Source organism: Mollisia scopiformis (genome assembly GCF_001500285.1).
Source record: "Mollisia scopiformis unplaced genomic scaffold LY89scaffold_23, whole genome shotgun sequence".
NCBI lineage: Eukaryota > Fungi > Ascomycota > Leotiomycetes > Helotiales > Mollisiaceae > Mollisia > Mollisia scopiformis.
Window position 1 is genome coordinate 191,088 of NW_017263603.1, and position 15,050 is coordinate 206,137.

The 15,050-nt window shown below is 47.3% G+C and overlaps 7 protein-coding genes across 7 annotated transcripts; 4 read left to right on the top strand and 3 right to left on the bottom strand.

Moving 5' to 3' along the window:
- Positions 1-95: 95 nt before the first annotated feature.
- LY89DRAFT_786402 (DAO-domain-containing protein) lies at positions 96-2,196 on the bottom strand. The gene is made up of 2 exons (XM_018222983.1): positions 1,127-2,196; positions 96-1,067 (listed from the first exon to the last, which is right to left on the bottom strand). The coding sequence occupies exons 1-2, from the start codon at positions 1,778-1,780 to the stop codon at positions 333-335; spliced, it is 1,389 nt and encodes a 462-aa protein (XP_018065833.1). The 5' UTR covers positions 1,781-2,196; the 3' UTR covers positions 96-332.
- A 545-nt stretch (positions 2,197-2,741) lies between these two features.
- On the top strand, positions 2,742-4,531 carry LY89DRAFT_786403 (serine/threonine kinase 16; the record flags this gene model as incomplete). The annotated part of the gene is made up of 2 exons (XM_018222984.1): positions 2,742-2,982; positions 3,034-4,531. Exons 1-2 carry the CDS (start codon positions 2,837-2,839, stop codon positions 4,529-4,531), a joined length of 1,644 nt encoding a protein of 547 aa, XP_018065834.1. The 5' UTR covers positions 2,742-2,836.
- Positions 4,532-4,883: 352 nt separating this feature from the next.
- On the bottom strand, positions 4,884-5,712 carry LY89DRAFT_539647 (putative endo-1,4-beta-xylanase 1; the record flags this gene model as incomplete). The annotated part of the gene is made up of 3 exons (XM_018208147.1): positions 4,884-5,039; positions 5,101-5,335; positions 5,465-5,712. Coding segments are annotated over 3 exons (639 nt in total), but the record flags the coding sequence as incomplete, so codon positions are not given.
- A 2,352-nt stretch (positions 5,713-8,064) lies between these two features.
- Positions 8,065-10,020, top strand: LY89DRAFT_594336 (FAD-binding domain-containing protein; the record flags this gene model as incomplete). The annotated part of the gene is made up of 5 exons (XM_018209794.1): positions 8,065-8,528; positions 8,575-8,938; positions 8,992-9,631; positions 9,681-9,805; positions 9,856-10,020. 5 exons carry the CDS (start codon positions 8,065-8,067, stop codon positions 10,018-10,020), a joined length of 1,758 nt encoding a protein of 585 aa, XP_018065836.1.
- Positions 10,021-10,141: 121 nt separating this feature from the next.
- On the bottom strand, positions 10,142-10,654 carry LY89DRAFT_738917 (uncharacterized protein; the record flags this gene model as incomplete). The annotated part of the gene is made up of 1 exon (XM_018220417.1): positions 10,142-10,654. One exon carries the CDS (start codon positions 10,652-10,654, stop codon positions 10,142-10,144), a length of 513 nt encoding a protein of 170 aa, XP_018065837.1.
- Positions 10,655-11,031: 377 nt separating this feature from the next.
- LY89DRAFT_688724 (uncharacterized protein) lies at positions 11,032-12,869 on the top strand. The gene has a single exon (XM_018215759.1). It carries the CDS (start codon positions 11,475-11,477, stop codon positions 12,474-12,476), a length of 1,002 nt encoding a protein of 333 aa, XP_018065838.1. The 5' UTR covers positions 11,032-11,474; the 3' UTR covers positions 12,477-12,869.
- Positions 12,870-13,009: 140 nt separating this feature from the next.
- Positions 13,010-14,376, top strand: LY89DRAFT_722631 (uncharacterized protein). The gene is made up of 2 exons (XM_018218744.1): positions 13,010-13,549; positions 13,598-14,376. Exons 1-2 carry the CDS (start codon positions 13,402-13,404, stop codon positions 14,245-14,247), a joined length of 798 nt encoding a protein of 265 aa, XP_018065839.1. The 5' UTR covers positions 13,010-13,401; the 3' UTR covers positions 14,248-14,376.
- Positions 14,377-15,050: the final 674 nt, after the last annotated feature.

Sequence of the window (15,050 nt, forward strand, 5' to 3'; positions counted from 1 at the left end):
CACAAATCCTGAATTCTTTTCATGATGTGTTCTGTGAGAACTGCGCATGATGATGACCATAAATGAGGTGTCAGACTATATGATTACAATTTTACCCCTGATCTACCTCGTTTCCAAGAGCTGATACACGCTAGCATTAGTGACTCGCTCCTGCGTGCATATGTATTCCTTGGGAAACCAGTCATAGAGCTTCCCATCTGGCCTCCCAGCTATGTTAGACGCTTCGATTTCTGCTCTACCCATAACCATCAATCCGAGGGCCACGCCACACAACCACGCATTCACCATCCCCTCTCCATTATACCCCGCTGATATCCATTCAGCAGGATTTGTCATAGTTTGCTTGCGTCTTTGGAAGGAGGAACCTTTGGCAGAGCACGTCCAGTCAAGCTTGGCTCCAGCTTTCCTACGAATGGCATCATATCTGCCGTCAGGCCTAAACTACCAGACCATAAATTCTTCACTCTTCCTCCTGGAGCATCCTCACCCCAATTTTCGAATCCAAATGCCATGGGTAAAACACCACTGAGGTGACATCCAGCAAGATAGTTGGTCTCAGCATCACTAGCTATACCAAACTCACAGAAGCCTTTCTTGCCTGATTGTACCATGGCGCCGCCCGTCATAATTTCCCCTCCCTGGCTATCAATCGAGTCAACCTTCCCTGGGCGCTGGGTGATGTATTCGTATCCATGCTTGTTTATGAAGCACCATGATCTGGAACCTTTCAACTCCGGAAAGTCTTTCCCAGGTCTCTGAGCGCTCATTGTACCACGAACTGGGAAGATTTTACCACGAAGACCAGGTACGAGATTTGAAGTATGTGCATTAGTCGCATGAATGACATGACTAGCAAGGATATCACCCCGCGAAGTGTGGACAATGAAAGGCTGGTTAGGGTTTCTGGTTGTACTTATACTTTGAGCTGCAGTGTGTGTTTCGAGGGAAAACTCAGACGGATAGTTTCGGAGCAAGGAATCCAGGATGCATGTAACAAGACGGTAGGGCCATATCGCACCGGCTTGGTAGGTGATCGCTCCGAAAGCATGCTCACCGAGTTGATATTTCTATACCACCAACAGTATCAGCACAATTGGAAAAGAGCCTTTTCAGGAGAATAACGTGCCTCTCGTGCAATCTCCTTTTCCCAAAGTTCAACACCTTTCGCTTCATCTGGCATTTCGCGTCGATATTCTTCCACCATTTCCTTCCACTCAGTGAACCTTTCCTCATCATAGAAGACGTCAAGAGTCTCAACCTCACGAGTTTCCGCCAAATTCCAGCCTTCCTGCTTCGCCAGGTCAACCAGAACCGGGAGATGAGACATTTGAAAGTTAACAAGGAATTTTGCTCGCTCAGCCCCAAAATGTTTCTTAGATTCATGGTAGGACTCAAAGGGCGTGCACTTGATGTGACCACCATTTCTCCCCGTTGCTCCACTGCATACTTGTCGCGCTTCAAGCATCACCACACGCTTCTTAATGTTCATGGAAGCACATTCTGACAAGATCGTGCGTGCAATACTCGCACCAGTGATTCCCGATCCAATTATCACAATGTAGACGGTCTTGGGTAATGTTTTGGACTGGGCATCCACAAGATCCGGAAATGGAGGATTTTTCAACCAAAAAGAGGTCGTGGGATTTGACACAGGAATTCCAGGACTGGCGTTGATGCGGTCCAGTAGAGCGGTCAATTCCGCACTGTCCTCCGCCGTGTCTTTCAGAAGTGTTTTGAGTCCGAAGTAACTTTCGCGAATACTCGAGAAGAGAGTCGACATCTTGTTGATTGATGCTTAAGGTCAAAGGAAATGCTGCACGCAAGCCTTCGGGGATATCAATATCTGCATAAGAATAGCCGACAATCATGTCCGCTGCATCGACCATTAGTGCATGACCCCACAACCTGGCAGTTGTCCGGCACGTCGCTTGACAGATAGGCAAGCACGGATATGATGCTATACGATTAGCTTCGTAACGAGCTGGAGAACCTAAAGGGAGATGCTAGTGAACACGCAGTGGATAAGGTTAATTGTTTTTCGAACAAGTCATCATATTCGGAAGGTATCTTAATGGTGTCGGCACAAGCATCGTCGTACGAAGTATTACCACAAGACTCCAATATAACGCGAGTACGATATACAGAGTTTGGAAATCAGCTTGGCTGTGAGGAAGAAGAAAAAACACCATTCCAGCCACAAAGCTTATCAACCTCGTTTCCCCGCTACTGGGAAGACTTTTCAGAATTCAGAAGGTCCAGCCTGTGGTGTCGGGGGCTTGTTGAATGAGGAGTTGGGTCGGGATAGTTGAAGGAGTGGGGCTTCCAGTACCAAGGGTGGGCTGAAGATAAGCATTCACCCCTGCAAGGTACGCGGCCCGGGCCGCTGGAGATAAGCTTTGAAGTTCAAAGGAATGGGGAGTGGTCTACTTCCTGCGCTCGCTGCGGTGGTCTTTTGACCCGCAGCTAGATAACACCGAGAATACTCCCCAAGTTTGATTTGGTGAATTCGTTTTTCATCCTAATAGTTGCGCATATCCACGATCCTGATAAGCGAAAGCCGAGGCGAATTAAGCGAGTGAAATAGGAGGGCTGGGTCTGGATTCCATACCTGTGTGTCCGTACAGTAGGCCGTCAAAGCCCCACTTATGATACTGCGACAGGTCGCCGATAAGCTTCTGCAATGGTAAGTTCTGTCGATCTGAAGACAGGTATCTGACCATTTGTACTTATTGACACGCCAAGCCCACTTTCACTAGTCGCTGGTGGACTTGACATTACCCAATATCTACTGTTGAACTCTGACCTCGTTTGCGAAAGTTGGTCAGCCTGTCTCACAATGTCAGATGAGAACTTCCTTCCAGGGACAAAGCGATTGTATGACGAACAAGGACAAGCTGTATCACATCATACGGAGCTGAAAAAGCATGGCGACATTGTCCTTGCACCTCAGCCAACAGATCATCCAGACGACCCTCTTCACTGGTGAGCATAGTTGAATCCTCACTTGGAAAATGAATCCTAATGATGTTTCAGGGGAATGTTGAGGAAGTGCTGGCATGCGCTTCTCCTCCTTCTCATTACGGCCCTGACTGGAGCGACAACGAACGATTCTGGCTCAGCCCAATTTCAAGAGAATGCCCAGCTCGGTATCAGCTACGACTCCTTCAACGTGGGAGCAGGAGTTTTGTTCATCGGAATTGGATATTGGACCCTGTTGATTTCTCCAGCTGTGTGGCTATACGGACGCCGGATATCATACCTAGTCTGTCTGATGCTTGGAGTCATTGGCGGCATCTGGTTTGCCAGGGGCAATAAGACTTCGGACGCCATTTGGAATCAGCTCTTTGTAGGCGCCTCAGAGTCTTGTAGCGAAGCGAATGCGCAGCTCTCTCTCGTGGACATTTTCTTCCAGCATCAGCGTGGTGCTGTCCTTGGTGCTTACATGCTGGCTATTAGTGTGGGAACCTTTTTGGGTCCCCTAATCGCCAATAAGGTAGCCAGTAGCCTAGGGTGGAGATGGATTGGTTGGTTTGGTGCAATTTTCAATGGCTTGTTGGCAGTTGTCGTCTTCTTCGGACTCGAAGAGACATCTTTCGATCGAAATGCGCACTTGATAGTCGAGGGAGTTCAGAGTACTCTCCCGACTGGGAATGTTGAAGAGCAAGGCGTGTACGACAAGGAAAAGGCCGCCTTAAGTACTGCTAACGACAACGATATAATTCCATCCATTGAGACCCAGACTCCTCCGGTGCCTCGGAAAACATACCTTCAACGTATCAAATTGATCACACTGGCACCTAATGTACGAGGTACAGGCTTCAAGCAATACTTCTCGCGACTATTTCACACCTTGCGGGTGTTCACCTTCCCCGCAGTATGGTTTGCAGGCCTGCAATGGGGTGCTCAGGATGCGTGGCTGACCTTCTACTTGACAACTGAAAGCGACAATTGGACCTCGAGTCCTTGGAACTATGGAACTGGAGCTTTGGGTGTGATGGATATGCCATGTTTGATTGGTGCTGTGTTAGGCTGTGCTTATGGTGGATGGTTTTCAGATCCATTTGTGCGGTGGATGACAAGACGCAACGGCGGCATTCAGGAAGCCGAGATGCGCTTGTGGCTATTGATCCCAGCTACTATTTTGTTTCCCACAGGTATGCTTCTATTTGGTGCTGCAACCACGTACGGATGGGCGTGGCCTGTCCCATATGTGGCATTGGGCTTCATTGGCTTTGGCTGGGGCAACGCCGGAGATGTTGCCATGGCATACCTTGAGGATTGCTATCCGAATATGATTTTGGAGGGAATGGTTGGAGTTGCAGTCATCAACAATACCATTGGAATGACTTTCACCTTTGCTGCAGATCCATGGCTTACTGCTGATGGTACTCTCAACACTTACATTGGTTGCGGGGTTTTGTCATTTGTATTCATGGCGACTACGCTTCCTTTCATTAGATATGGGAAGCTTTTCCGACGATGGACAGCAGAAAAATACGAGCGCTTCTTGGTGCTGAGGGATGGTCTTTGAATCACTAGCTTTAGCTGACGAAAGATTCAGCGTGTTTTGTCTTGTTTCTCTTGGCATGAATATAATGTGCAGAATTCCAGGAAGTTCCAAATTTTTGACGGGCTTTACTAGTCACAGGCTACTACAAACATCTCGATATCGTGATCGAGAATTATTTGATCGCGAACTATATACAAAATAATACAACTCAAATGCGGCTTAATGAAGCATTTGCTGGCGCTTGTTGACGGACATTCAAAAATCCACGGGAATGCTTGTTGTTAATGGGGACTCAAACCAAAAAGTCCTCCATTCATTCTCAATGTAAAGAGTCAAGACCTTATGAAGAACCATCCCCTGCACTGATGGTATACTTGGAGTTTCCTCCGGCACCGCCCCAACCCTCTGTGGAAATTGTTTGGTAATCCATTGTCCCCAAATTCATGCCGAGCTTGGCCCATGCTGCAAAATGGTTTGCGGTAGTGACGGTACCGCTTCCAGTGCGCTTGTCTTGTCGAACCGAGATGTACTATTGTTGATTAGCGCCGCAAAGTTCTCAAAGGGAAGAAAATTTCCAAGATTGGACTCACCTGATTGAAGGTCGTGGTACCTGAGATAGATGGTTGGTTGACTTGCTGATGCTTCCAGATGTCGTAAGTGGATCCATCGCTCTCCAACGTTCCAAGTTTGGTACCCTGAGCGGCGCCTTGTCCGTTGCTGTATTCCTGAATGTAGTATTCTACCAGTGGGTTTTTCGACCAGCCGTAGACGGAGACAAGCACGGTTCCAGCAGAAGCGGATGTGCTGCCAGTGAACGTGATGTTTCTGAATGTTACGTCAGCAAGTTCATCAAAACTTCAGTCAGAAGCAGAAATTGAAAGCAATTCATCTTTATGAATGAGGTAATTCTGTAACTCGATCGAGCACAGATATAAAGTGAAGAGAAGCCATTACCTGTCCGTTCCCTTACTCCATCCCTTTCCCACAACGAAGTCCTGAGCTCCAGAAAAGGTTACCGAGTAGCCATTCGTGGATGATTGAAAGTTGACGCTGCCGCCAGTTTTGTAGTTCTGAGTATAGTCTTGGCGGGCAGCGAGTCTGTCACCTCCAATCTCAAAGTCAAGGAGGTCATATGGCGCAGGAGCGGCAAGTGCGCCAGTCACTGCTGAGACAGCCAGGAAGAGTTGAGTGAAGCCAACCATGATTGCAGCGATATGCGGTAGAACTGAGGTGAAGGTCCTGTAAAGTTGAGAGTCTGGTGAGAAAGGGGATCCGGGAGATCGGTGGACATCTTTATATTTCCCAGAAACTCGGTTGCTTGGATAATGTATCCTGGGAAGAAACTCTCCGGATCTATTTGGAACGTGCTGCCCTTGCTCCGCTGTTTATTGAGATCGTTTGTGGTATGACCCTGTCATGGAGCAGATGTACAGTAGACCAATGAACAACCCTGCGTGACTCTGTTTAGGTGATTTCCAAGATCAGAAATAGAGTTAAAGTAGCATGCCGGTAGACAGGGCCGAAAGTCTAACTGCAGGCAATTGAAGAGGAAAGTAAGTTGTTTAGCCCTCATTTTGAGTCTGTGGCTAAAAGCCACCAAAGCCAAAAACTGGGGAAAAGGTGGGGGAGGCGCACAGTACCCCTCAATTCAGGGTTTCTTGCAATATGGAAACAGTCTCGGCTAAGTTGTTTTCCACCTTGCATGGTGTGTTTCAGTTGGATAAAAAGGTCATATGTGGTACGAACAGTCAGTCGACTAACAGAAGCCTCGGCGTTCACTTTGTATAGATTATTTTGATGCGCCAAGATCAAAGTTTCTGCTTTGACCCCAAACCTTAACATGACCCCTCACCATCTGAATTCGTTTCCTACCGTAGCACTCGATTTTTGTGGGGCTCAGTGAGCTATGGTTGTTTTAATTACTGCACATCAAGTCTGCGATACGACTAGCTTGGCACTCTTAGCAAAAAGCTGATAGACAATAGCTCAGATCTCACGCAGGCTGGCCGTCCATCACATGACACTATTTCTTCACTCGAGGTCTGCATTCTTGCCTACATTCCACAGGTGTCCGCTTGCTTTAGGTTGATAAGCCTCTCTCAGCATCTCAGCTCTTCAAAAATGATACCCTCTTCCGAGCCCTCACGAATTATCGTCCCATATCCCACCTGTCCGTTTAAGGACACAACCACATGCGTTCGAGAGTCGACCTAGTATTTTGCAATTAGTCCGGGATCACATATAACTGCAAGTACCACGGTCCGAAAAACTCGTCTCGTGGCCTGCAATGACTGGGAAAGGGTCTGCTAGAAACCTGAAAGTCTGGGAATACAGAGCTTAAGCGAGAAAAAGGGGGCGAAGCTCGGCTGTGCACAGTCACGAGCAAGAAGTGAATGTAACCCAAGAATAAATTCGGAAGCAGTGGATAATGTCTGTATAATCTCTATATGATATGTTGGCTTGGCGACATATTCTTTCAACTCACGACTCATCTCCGTCAAGATGTGCAAATTGAACCCATCAACCCAGAAAGATCTGACAGCCGACCCACGCAACGCTCGAGTGGTGCAACTGGAATCTGTGAATGAGGATCATAGAGGTGGATTGAAGCGCTTTCTTGATATTCCAGATAATCCGAAAACGGCAGAGAAAAGGAGTGTATGGAAGAAGTTAGGTTTCGAAGTTGATCATGATTACGGGTATGTTTCTCAACGAGGTTGATTCTTTGGGCTTCAGATACCGGTGACTAATAAAAGGTTTATAGAAATACGAATGCCTCGTCTTCTCGTGGTTTTGGGGTTGGGTAGAACGTCGATGCTGCGGGTGATCTGAGACCTTTGCGTTCCGCCCTTTGTTTCTGATGAGGCAATGGTAATGGTGATATGAAGGAGGATTTTTCTGAGTTGGGACCATTGATTGCATGTCCCTCCTCTACCGTTATTGGGTATTAATTTCCTATCGCTATCTTGGTAGCTTGTGTTTGGATCAAACTGCTGGAGGGGGGATTACGTGAGATCTATTTCGAATTACCTCTATCTATTTGCATTGGATACCTGATCAAGGCGAATGCTTGGATAGTCTATGAGCGATTAATGTGATGAGTTATTATTGAAACATCAATTATTGCAAGCCTCAATGATTCAGCTGAGCAAGTTGAAGAGCTCGCAATACTTCGCCCATTGTGTCTTAGCCTTGTCATGTAACTGACCAATCGTCGAAACATTATCCCGACTTATGTATTCCTTCGCATCTCGTTTCCTGATAATGGCAACTACGTCAACCACCCGAAGCGGCATTTCCAGAAGTTAAAATGGCTCCTCCCTTGGATTGGATGCGGGAAGATTAATTTATTTGCTTACTCGAGAAATCTCCAAGCATCAACGTATGATCCGGACGCGCAGCGGTGGTAGATCTCGAGCTCCAAAATTGCTACCTGAAAAATTACAAACTGGTATAAATATTTATTGAAAACCAAGATGGAGAGAATCTACCATCTTTCCGAAGAGCTTTATGCCTTCATCCCCACTTCACCACAGATTTTGTTCAACACAACAATGGCAAAGCTCTCATCTCTTGCACAATTCGTAGCCCTCGCAGCTACAGGCATTGCTTGGTCAAGTCCAGATTGCAAAGCCGTCCCAGGATCTCCTGGTTGGCCTACCGAAATCCAATGGTCAGGCCTCAATACTTCTCTCTCTGGACGACTCATCAAGCCTTCACCCCCAGGTGCAGTCTGTCATCCCACGCAAGTAACGTTCAATGCGGCAGAATGTCCAGCGGTGCAAGCGGAATGGTTGACCGCTGCGTGGCATACAACCAATCCTGTTAGTAGCATAAGGAATAACTGGAACAACGACACCTGCCTGCCTATTGCGACGGATCCTTGCAGTGGAGAGGGCTATCCCATTTACGTTGTCAATGCTACTTGTGCAGAAGACGTGAAGGCGGGAGTTGACTTTGCAAGAGAGAACAACATAAGATTGATTGTGAAAGGAACAGGACATGATTATATTGGAAGGTATAGGTTTGTTCAACTTTTAACAGAGCTTGCTTACCAGTCACAGGTCCTCAGCTCCCAACTCTCTATCAATCTGGACACATCACATTACCGGACTTTCGTTTCATGATGGCTTCGAGCCAAAAGGATGCGGATTCTCGATCGATGGAGCCGCAATCACGGCAGCTGCTGGTACTCAAATGCTTGAACTAGATGGACAAGCTCACTTACGAAATCTCACCATTGTATCAGGTGGATCAGGAAGCGTCGGCGTTGGTGGGTATTTGACAGGTGGTGGCCACGGTGCGTTAAGTTCAACCTACGGAATGGGTGCAGACCAAGTTCTTGAAATTGAGATGGTTACACCGGGAGGAGATATTGTGACCGTGAACGAATGTCAGAATCAAGATCTCTTCTGGGCTATGCGAGGAGTAAGTCACCCATCTTCTCGACATCAGCATTCAGACTGCTGATGCAACAGTAGGGTGGTGGCTCAACATTTGGGGTCATGACATCCGTGACTATCAAAGCATTCCAATCCTCAGCTTTCCATACTGTGACGGCACTGATGGCTACGAAACCAGGAACAGATGCATACTGGAGCGTGATAGCAAATGTTCTGTCGCAATTCCCGACATTAGACGAGATGGGGATCTCGGCATACTCTTACATTGCACCAGGCTTCACGAGTGCAGCTCTCAACATCACTACTCCCGTTGATGGATTTTATGGTATCTTCATGCTACCAGGATTACATCCAGAGAACACATCAGACTCCCTCACATCTGCTATCAAACAGCTTTTCAACACCGCCACATCCTCGTTCCCACAACAATTCGAAACTTTCACAAACACAACATCGTACCCAGACTTCTGGAGTTATTTTGAACCTAATTACGGACCTCTGAATGCAGGTGATGACGGAGTACTCGGTTCGAGGCTACTTGACGGCAAGGCATTGACTGGAAATCTTACAGCACTTGCAGATGCGTATAGAGTTGCTAGCCCAGTGGGAAATGAGATAAGTGCCTTTCTTGTTAGTGGGAAAGGCGTGCACAATGCAAAACCAAGAGGAGGAAGCAATGCTGTGAATCCTGCTTGGCGGACGGCATATATACATTCAGGTAAGAAAGTTCAAGACTTATTGAAGCTTAAGACTGACGGTAGAGGTAGTCTTATCAGTAGGCTGGGAACCTTTGAACGAACAGCAGAAGAAAAATCAAGAGGGCAATCTAACAGATGTATATATTGAAGGACTGAGGAAGCTGGCTCCCGATATGGGTGCATACGTCAACGAGGTAGAATCACTTGAATCCTGCATTTGTATGTTTACTGATGAGTTACGAAGGCTTATCCAGATGAGCCCGATTGGCAACACACATTTTGGGGAGACAACTATGAGCGCTTGCTCTCCATCAAAAAGGACTATGATCTAGGGAATGTATTATGGTGTCATCCTTGTGTGGGCAGCGAGAATTGGGAAGTGGTTGACAATGTGCTGTGCAGCAAGTAATAAGGGAAATTGAATGCGGACAGTTGTAGGTATGCATTTATAACCAAGGTATCATTTAAAACGTAGATTCGCTTCTTCGTAATGCCGTGTCTTCGTGCTCCATCGTCCATTGTCCATGATTCTAGGAATGGATTTTAGGGCAATGCTTCAAGTCGCAGTTCCTTCTTCTCTGCATCGCCCCCGTCTTTGCCTTGCAGATGCGGTATCCTTCCACAAAGAAATGCCGCCTCATGTGCTTGTACCACTCCTTGACCGGCATCGGTTCAGTCCACTGTTGATTGTACTCCCAACAAATCCAGCATCCTAGCATTTCCTTCCTGGCTTCGCCCTCCTTCTTCTCTACTGCAACATGTGATTCCCACCTGAAGTTGACAGAGGGATCGACCCAATCCAACCATCCTGTCTTGTAAACTTGTGGTATCTCATCACCGCAAACAAATCCGCAGGCATTGCAGGGCTGGAAGTATTCTGCGGCAGACATTCCACCTTTTGATACAGAATTTGCTTGTCGTTCTCGGAATGCAAGCTCGCAAAAGCCTGGATTGGTGGTTGCAGATTCGTGATAGGGTGGAGGAGGTTCGTCTGAGGAAGATGGTGCCGCGTTCAATGCGACCTCGGAGGTTTTCTCTGCCATAATAGCCTTGGGAGGAAGCTGTCTGGAATCTGTAGGTGTAGGCAGTTCCTAGTCGTAAATAGAACGATTGATGGTAGCGCTCAGAAGAGTGCTTGAGTCGTGGTACGAAGTAGGGAACGGTGAATGGGATGCAACGAGCAAGCGGGCATTGTCATCAAGTAATGTCTGATAAACAGAGAATTATCAACCTTGCCTTCAGCCCCATTTGAAAAGATTTCCTTGATTCTGGTGACAATTGGTGGCGGGGTTGGGTCTGAATTGAAGGCTGGAAAGCTGAAAGAAAGAGAAGGCTGGAAATGGTGGAGCAGACCACGTGATTCCAGCATGAAGAGACAAATTCTGAAATTTTGTTATAGAACATTGAAAAAACCGATTCTTGGAGAGTTTAAATGCTACAATCTATTTTTACATACTTCAAGATGCCGAAATGATGAATTAAACCTCTTGTTGTGTTGCCTCTCGTTTGTTAAAGCTCGCCAGCCCAGCCTTGAGCATCGGCCAAGCTTCAACGCCTCTTCTGGTCACTCTGACAGACCGTGCTCGAAGACATGCGATCAGTCGTCTATTGTTGATGTGAATCGTAGCCGTCAACATCTGAAACATTTAGCAATGCTGTGCTTCTCATTTGCTGCAAAACAGCTGCCTAGACGGCCTGCGAAGTCTGTCGCGATGAAGAAGACATTCCGAGGACAGTGCGCAAAGAGGCAGCCATTTGCTCGCGCTGCGCTGACGTATTGAGTCAATCAGTCAAGGCTCCTATCATTCATATCTTCAGAGTTCTCTGATGAAATCCAGGTGCTTCCGGAACAGCAGCGACATCATGATTTTTGGCGGGCGTCGAACCAATACAGATATCAACCCTTCCCCCTTTGTTAGATGTATCCCACCATGGCAGATTCCTTGCTCAATCTCTCGAACCTCTTGCTTGCACTTTCTCCGATTACCATCAGAAATTCGACGCCTAGTTTTCTACCATTACTTACTCTCCCTGAACCTTCCAGATCACTTCTTCCATCACCTCACATTCCTAGGATACTGGGGAAGTTCATCTGAACCCGACTCTACTCAGAAGGATGCTCGGGGATTTGATCTCGGGAGAAAGATAAAGTGGGAGATCGAATGTCTCTTTCTCATCAATCGGCAAGTCCACATCGAAGCAGAAGATGTGCTATACAATTCCTTCATATTTTACGTCCATCCTCGCCATCAAACACGACACTTCCGCCAAGCATTATATGCTCGAAAAGAACTTGGATGGAAGATACCTCGAGCTCCTCGGTTGCCAGAAAGGGTCCAGAATATACAGATCAATCTCGCCTTCGGTCAATCCATTTCAAGTCTTCATTGGGCATCTCAGCAAGGATGGCGTGGATCTTGGCTACATTTGGCTGCGGAATTTCCTCATCTTCGAAAGGTTGGTCTAGCGGTAGACTACGATCCTCGAAACGGAGACGAAGCATTGAGCAAGCAATTGATGGACATGGTCTTGTGCTTCATGCGAATATTTCAGCCAACTTGCATTGTCCAAGTCAGGTTTGCGGGCGTGAAATATGACAGCTACGCTCGCCTCTCACCTGCTTCAGGACCCTTGTATACGGATATTATCGACGAGGAAAAGAAGTTGCTTCAGTTGAGGGATGAATCGAAACTTATTTGGCATAAAGTCGCGAGACACTTCAACGACCCTCGCTCTGAACTTTACTCGGTGGCGGGATTGCAGGCACGATACCAGCGTCTTAAGTTGCGTCAGATCCAAGCAGCGATGGAGGTCGGATTTTTTGAGAGAATGAAGGAGGAATTGACAAGGAGTCTGCTCGAATAGGACGGTTCAAATGTGGAGAGTCAAGTCACCACCGTGGAACGATAGTGTGACTCTGATAATGGTCCCACTCAACAGGCATGGTTCTACCAGTCACAAGAAAGTTGACGCTGAAGCTGGAACGAGGGAATTCATATGTACTGCATGAATTTTTGATTCAAGAGCTTACGACTGATGCTCATGGAGGATGAGGTATAGAAAAATATAAGGACAAGGGCTACGAATGATGACATGCTATTCCAGACAGCTCTCCACCACCACATGAGACATTATGAGGAGCCAATTCTCTGGAACCTCGAAGGAAACCACAGTAAACAAATTCTTTCCATCTATATGGTTACCAACTTCTGGTGGCAATGCCACACGTGACTGAGAAAGTTGGTGAAACTCAAAGTGCCGCAGACAATTTTTCCAGCCTCATTTGCAACCGTCGATCATGATGTAGTCTCGAGGTATCCAGATGTTCAGCCTACTCAATTCAAATCAATATTCTCCGAAGATCGTCCAAGCTCAAAGTGCCGGCTGCTCGACATTCCATCTCCAAATATATCCGTGTCGACGGCGTTGAGCTAAGATGTCTCAACCGATCTATTGGCCCCTCCACTCGCATCCCCTCTTCCATCCATGTGCATTGCAACAAACGTGCACGCCTCCAAACACTTGTGAAGCCCCAGGAAAAGACGATTCTGAAGATCGGCAGCGAATCGGCGGCTCTGCCCGTAAGTGCATAATGTTTCGAAACGAACAGCCACTCGCTCTGTCTCAAAGTCATCATCGCGCGTCTTGGCAAGTTACACACCTTCCACTTTATCAGTTCTGGTCCCTTCCTCAGGCCGTCGTTGTCGATTCATAGTTTTTTCTTAATCTTTCTCGTTGATATTTTCTTAGAAGGTATTTGGGGTTTTGGAACGTCCGAGTCGTACCAGTAATGCTTTCCTCTACCATTCTCGCCGTTGCGCTCGCTGGCGCCGCAATTGCGTTCACTCCCTCGGGATTTCAACCTTCTTCGACTCAGAACATGACCGTTGTGTTTGGGAACACATTGGCAGTCAACGGCAAGGAGATGCAAAAAGCAGGTAAGCAGTGATTATGCTCCACAATGCGAACTCCCCTAAAGTCAATAGATGTTGCGAAAGCACCCACGCTTGGCACGGCGCAGAGAATGTTCGGTACCTACACAGTCATGATGGTTGATCCCGATATCCCTCCTGCAACAGCGGGTGGAGCTACGAGCGAGCTTCTTCACTGGATGCAAGCCGGGCTGGTCTCTTCCAACACAAGCACAACAGTCGCAGGTGTTACAACCTTTGAATTGATCAATCCCATGAATGTCACTGCGTTTGCCACCTATATCCAGCCATCGCCACCCGACAAGGCCCCCAACACTCATCGATACACCCAACTTCTCCTCAATACCACTGGGAACACCAGTGCATTGACCACCTTGGCAAGATTCGCAATGACGAGGACGAACTTCAGTGCTGTTAATGTGGTCAATTCTGCTGGTGTGAAGATCATTGCTGGAAACTCATTTGATGTCTCCAACGGCACCCTCGTTCAATCCAATATCACGAAGACGACTTCTGTAGCTGGTAGTGGAGCGAGCGCCACTGGCACGGGAACTGGTACAAGATCGAGTGCAACTTCGTCAAGCAATGGAACTGTGAGCAGCACCGGTACTCCCAAGAGCACGGGCGGTGCTTCGGAGTTGACGACTGGAGGAGCTTTGATCGCAGGATTGGGAGCATTGGCTGCTGCCTTGATAATGCTGTAGATGCCCCAATTAGAAAAGAGGAAAGATGATTTATGTGCATCGTGGTGCTCGAGAGCCAAAGTGAGATGTGCTCAAGTGACTTTGAAACTTTAGCCCAGTTTCGTAGCTCGCCCGAATTATGCATTTTTCATCCTAACTTCACATCTAGCCCCACTCCCACCATTACTGTGCTTTACTACTCTGTTAGACAATGAAATTTGGAATCATCTCATCCAATATACCTCAATTTCGGAGTCGACACACTTGCTACCGGCTACGACTAGTTTGATCGATACAAAAGGTTTAATGGGAGGATACAAGGTCGCACGTCTCATCACTTCTGTGAAGTATACAAATGAGGAGGCAAAGATGAGCAACCTACTTACCCTGTTGCACCAATTTCCTGCTTTGCAGACCCTAGATGTCGCGGTACAAGATGAAGATCGATACAGTACGCCGATGCACTCAAACAGCTCAATCTAGAGTAGGGGTTGCACCTAGACTACTGAAAGAATCCCAAGTCTCATTCGGGGTGGAGATGGAGCAAATAAATTGGTTCAGAAGGTTGAACGGTGGCGAACGAATTTTCCATTCTAATCTTGTATCCATGGAGATGACCTACAGTCCAGATGAGAAATGAACCCCTGCAAAGGTTCAGAGCGTCTGGGGGACTGGTTGCCAAGGTATCTGGGCGGCTCGCATATCTGGCTTGAACCGGACGGACCTTAAAAGTGCTTGAAGTCCCTTGCAGACATGAAATCAGAATCTGAAATGGAATCACTAGAAGATGAACTCAAAGAGCTGTGGATAGGGTGGAGAGAGAA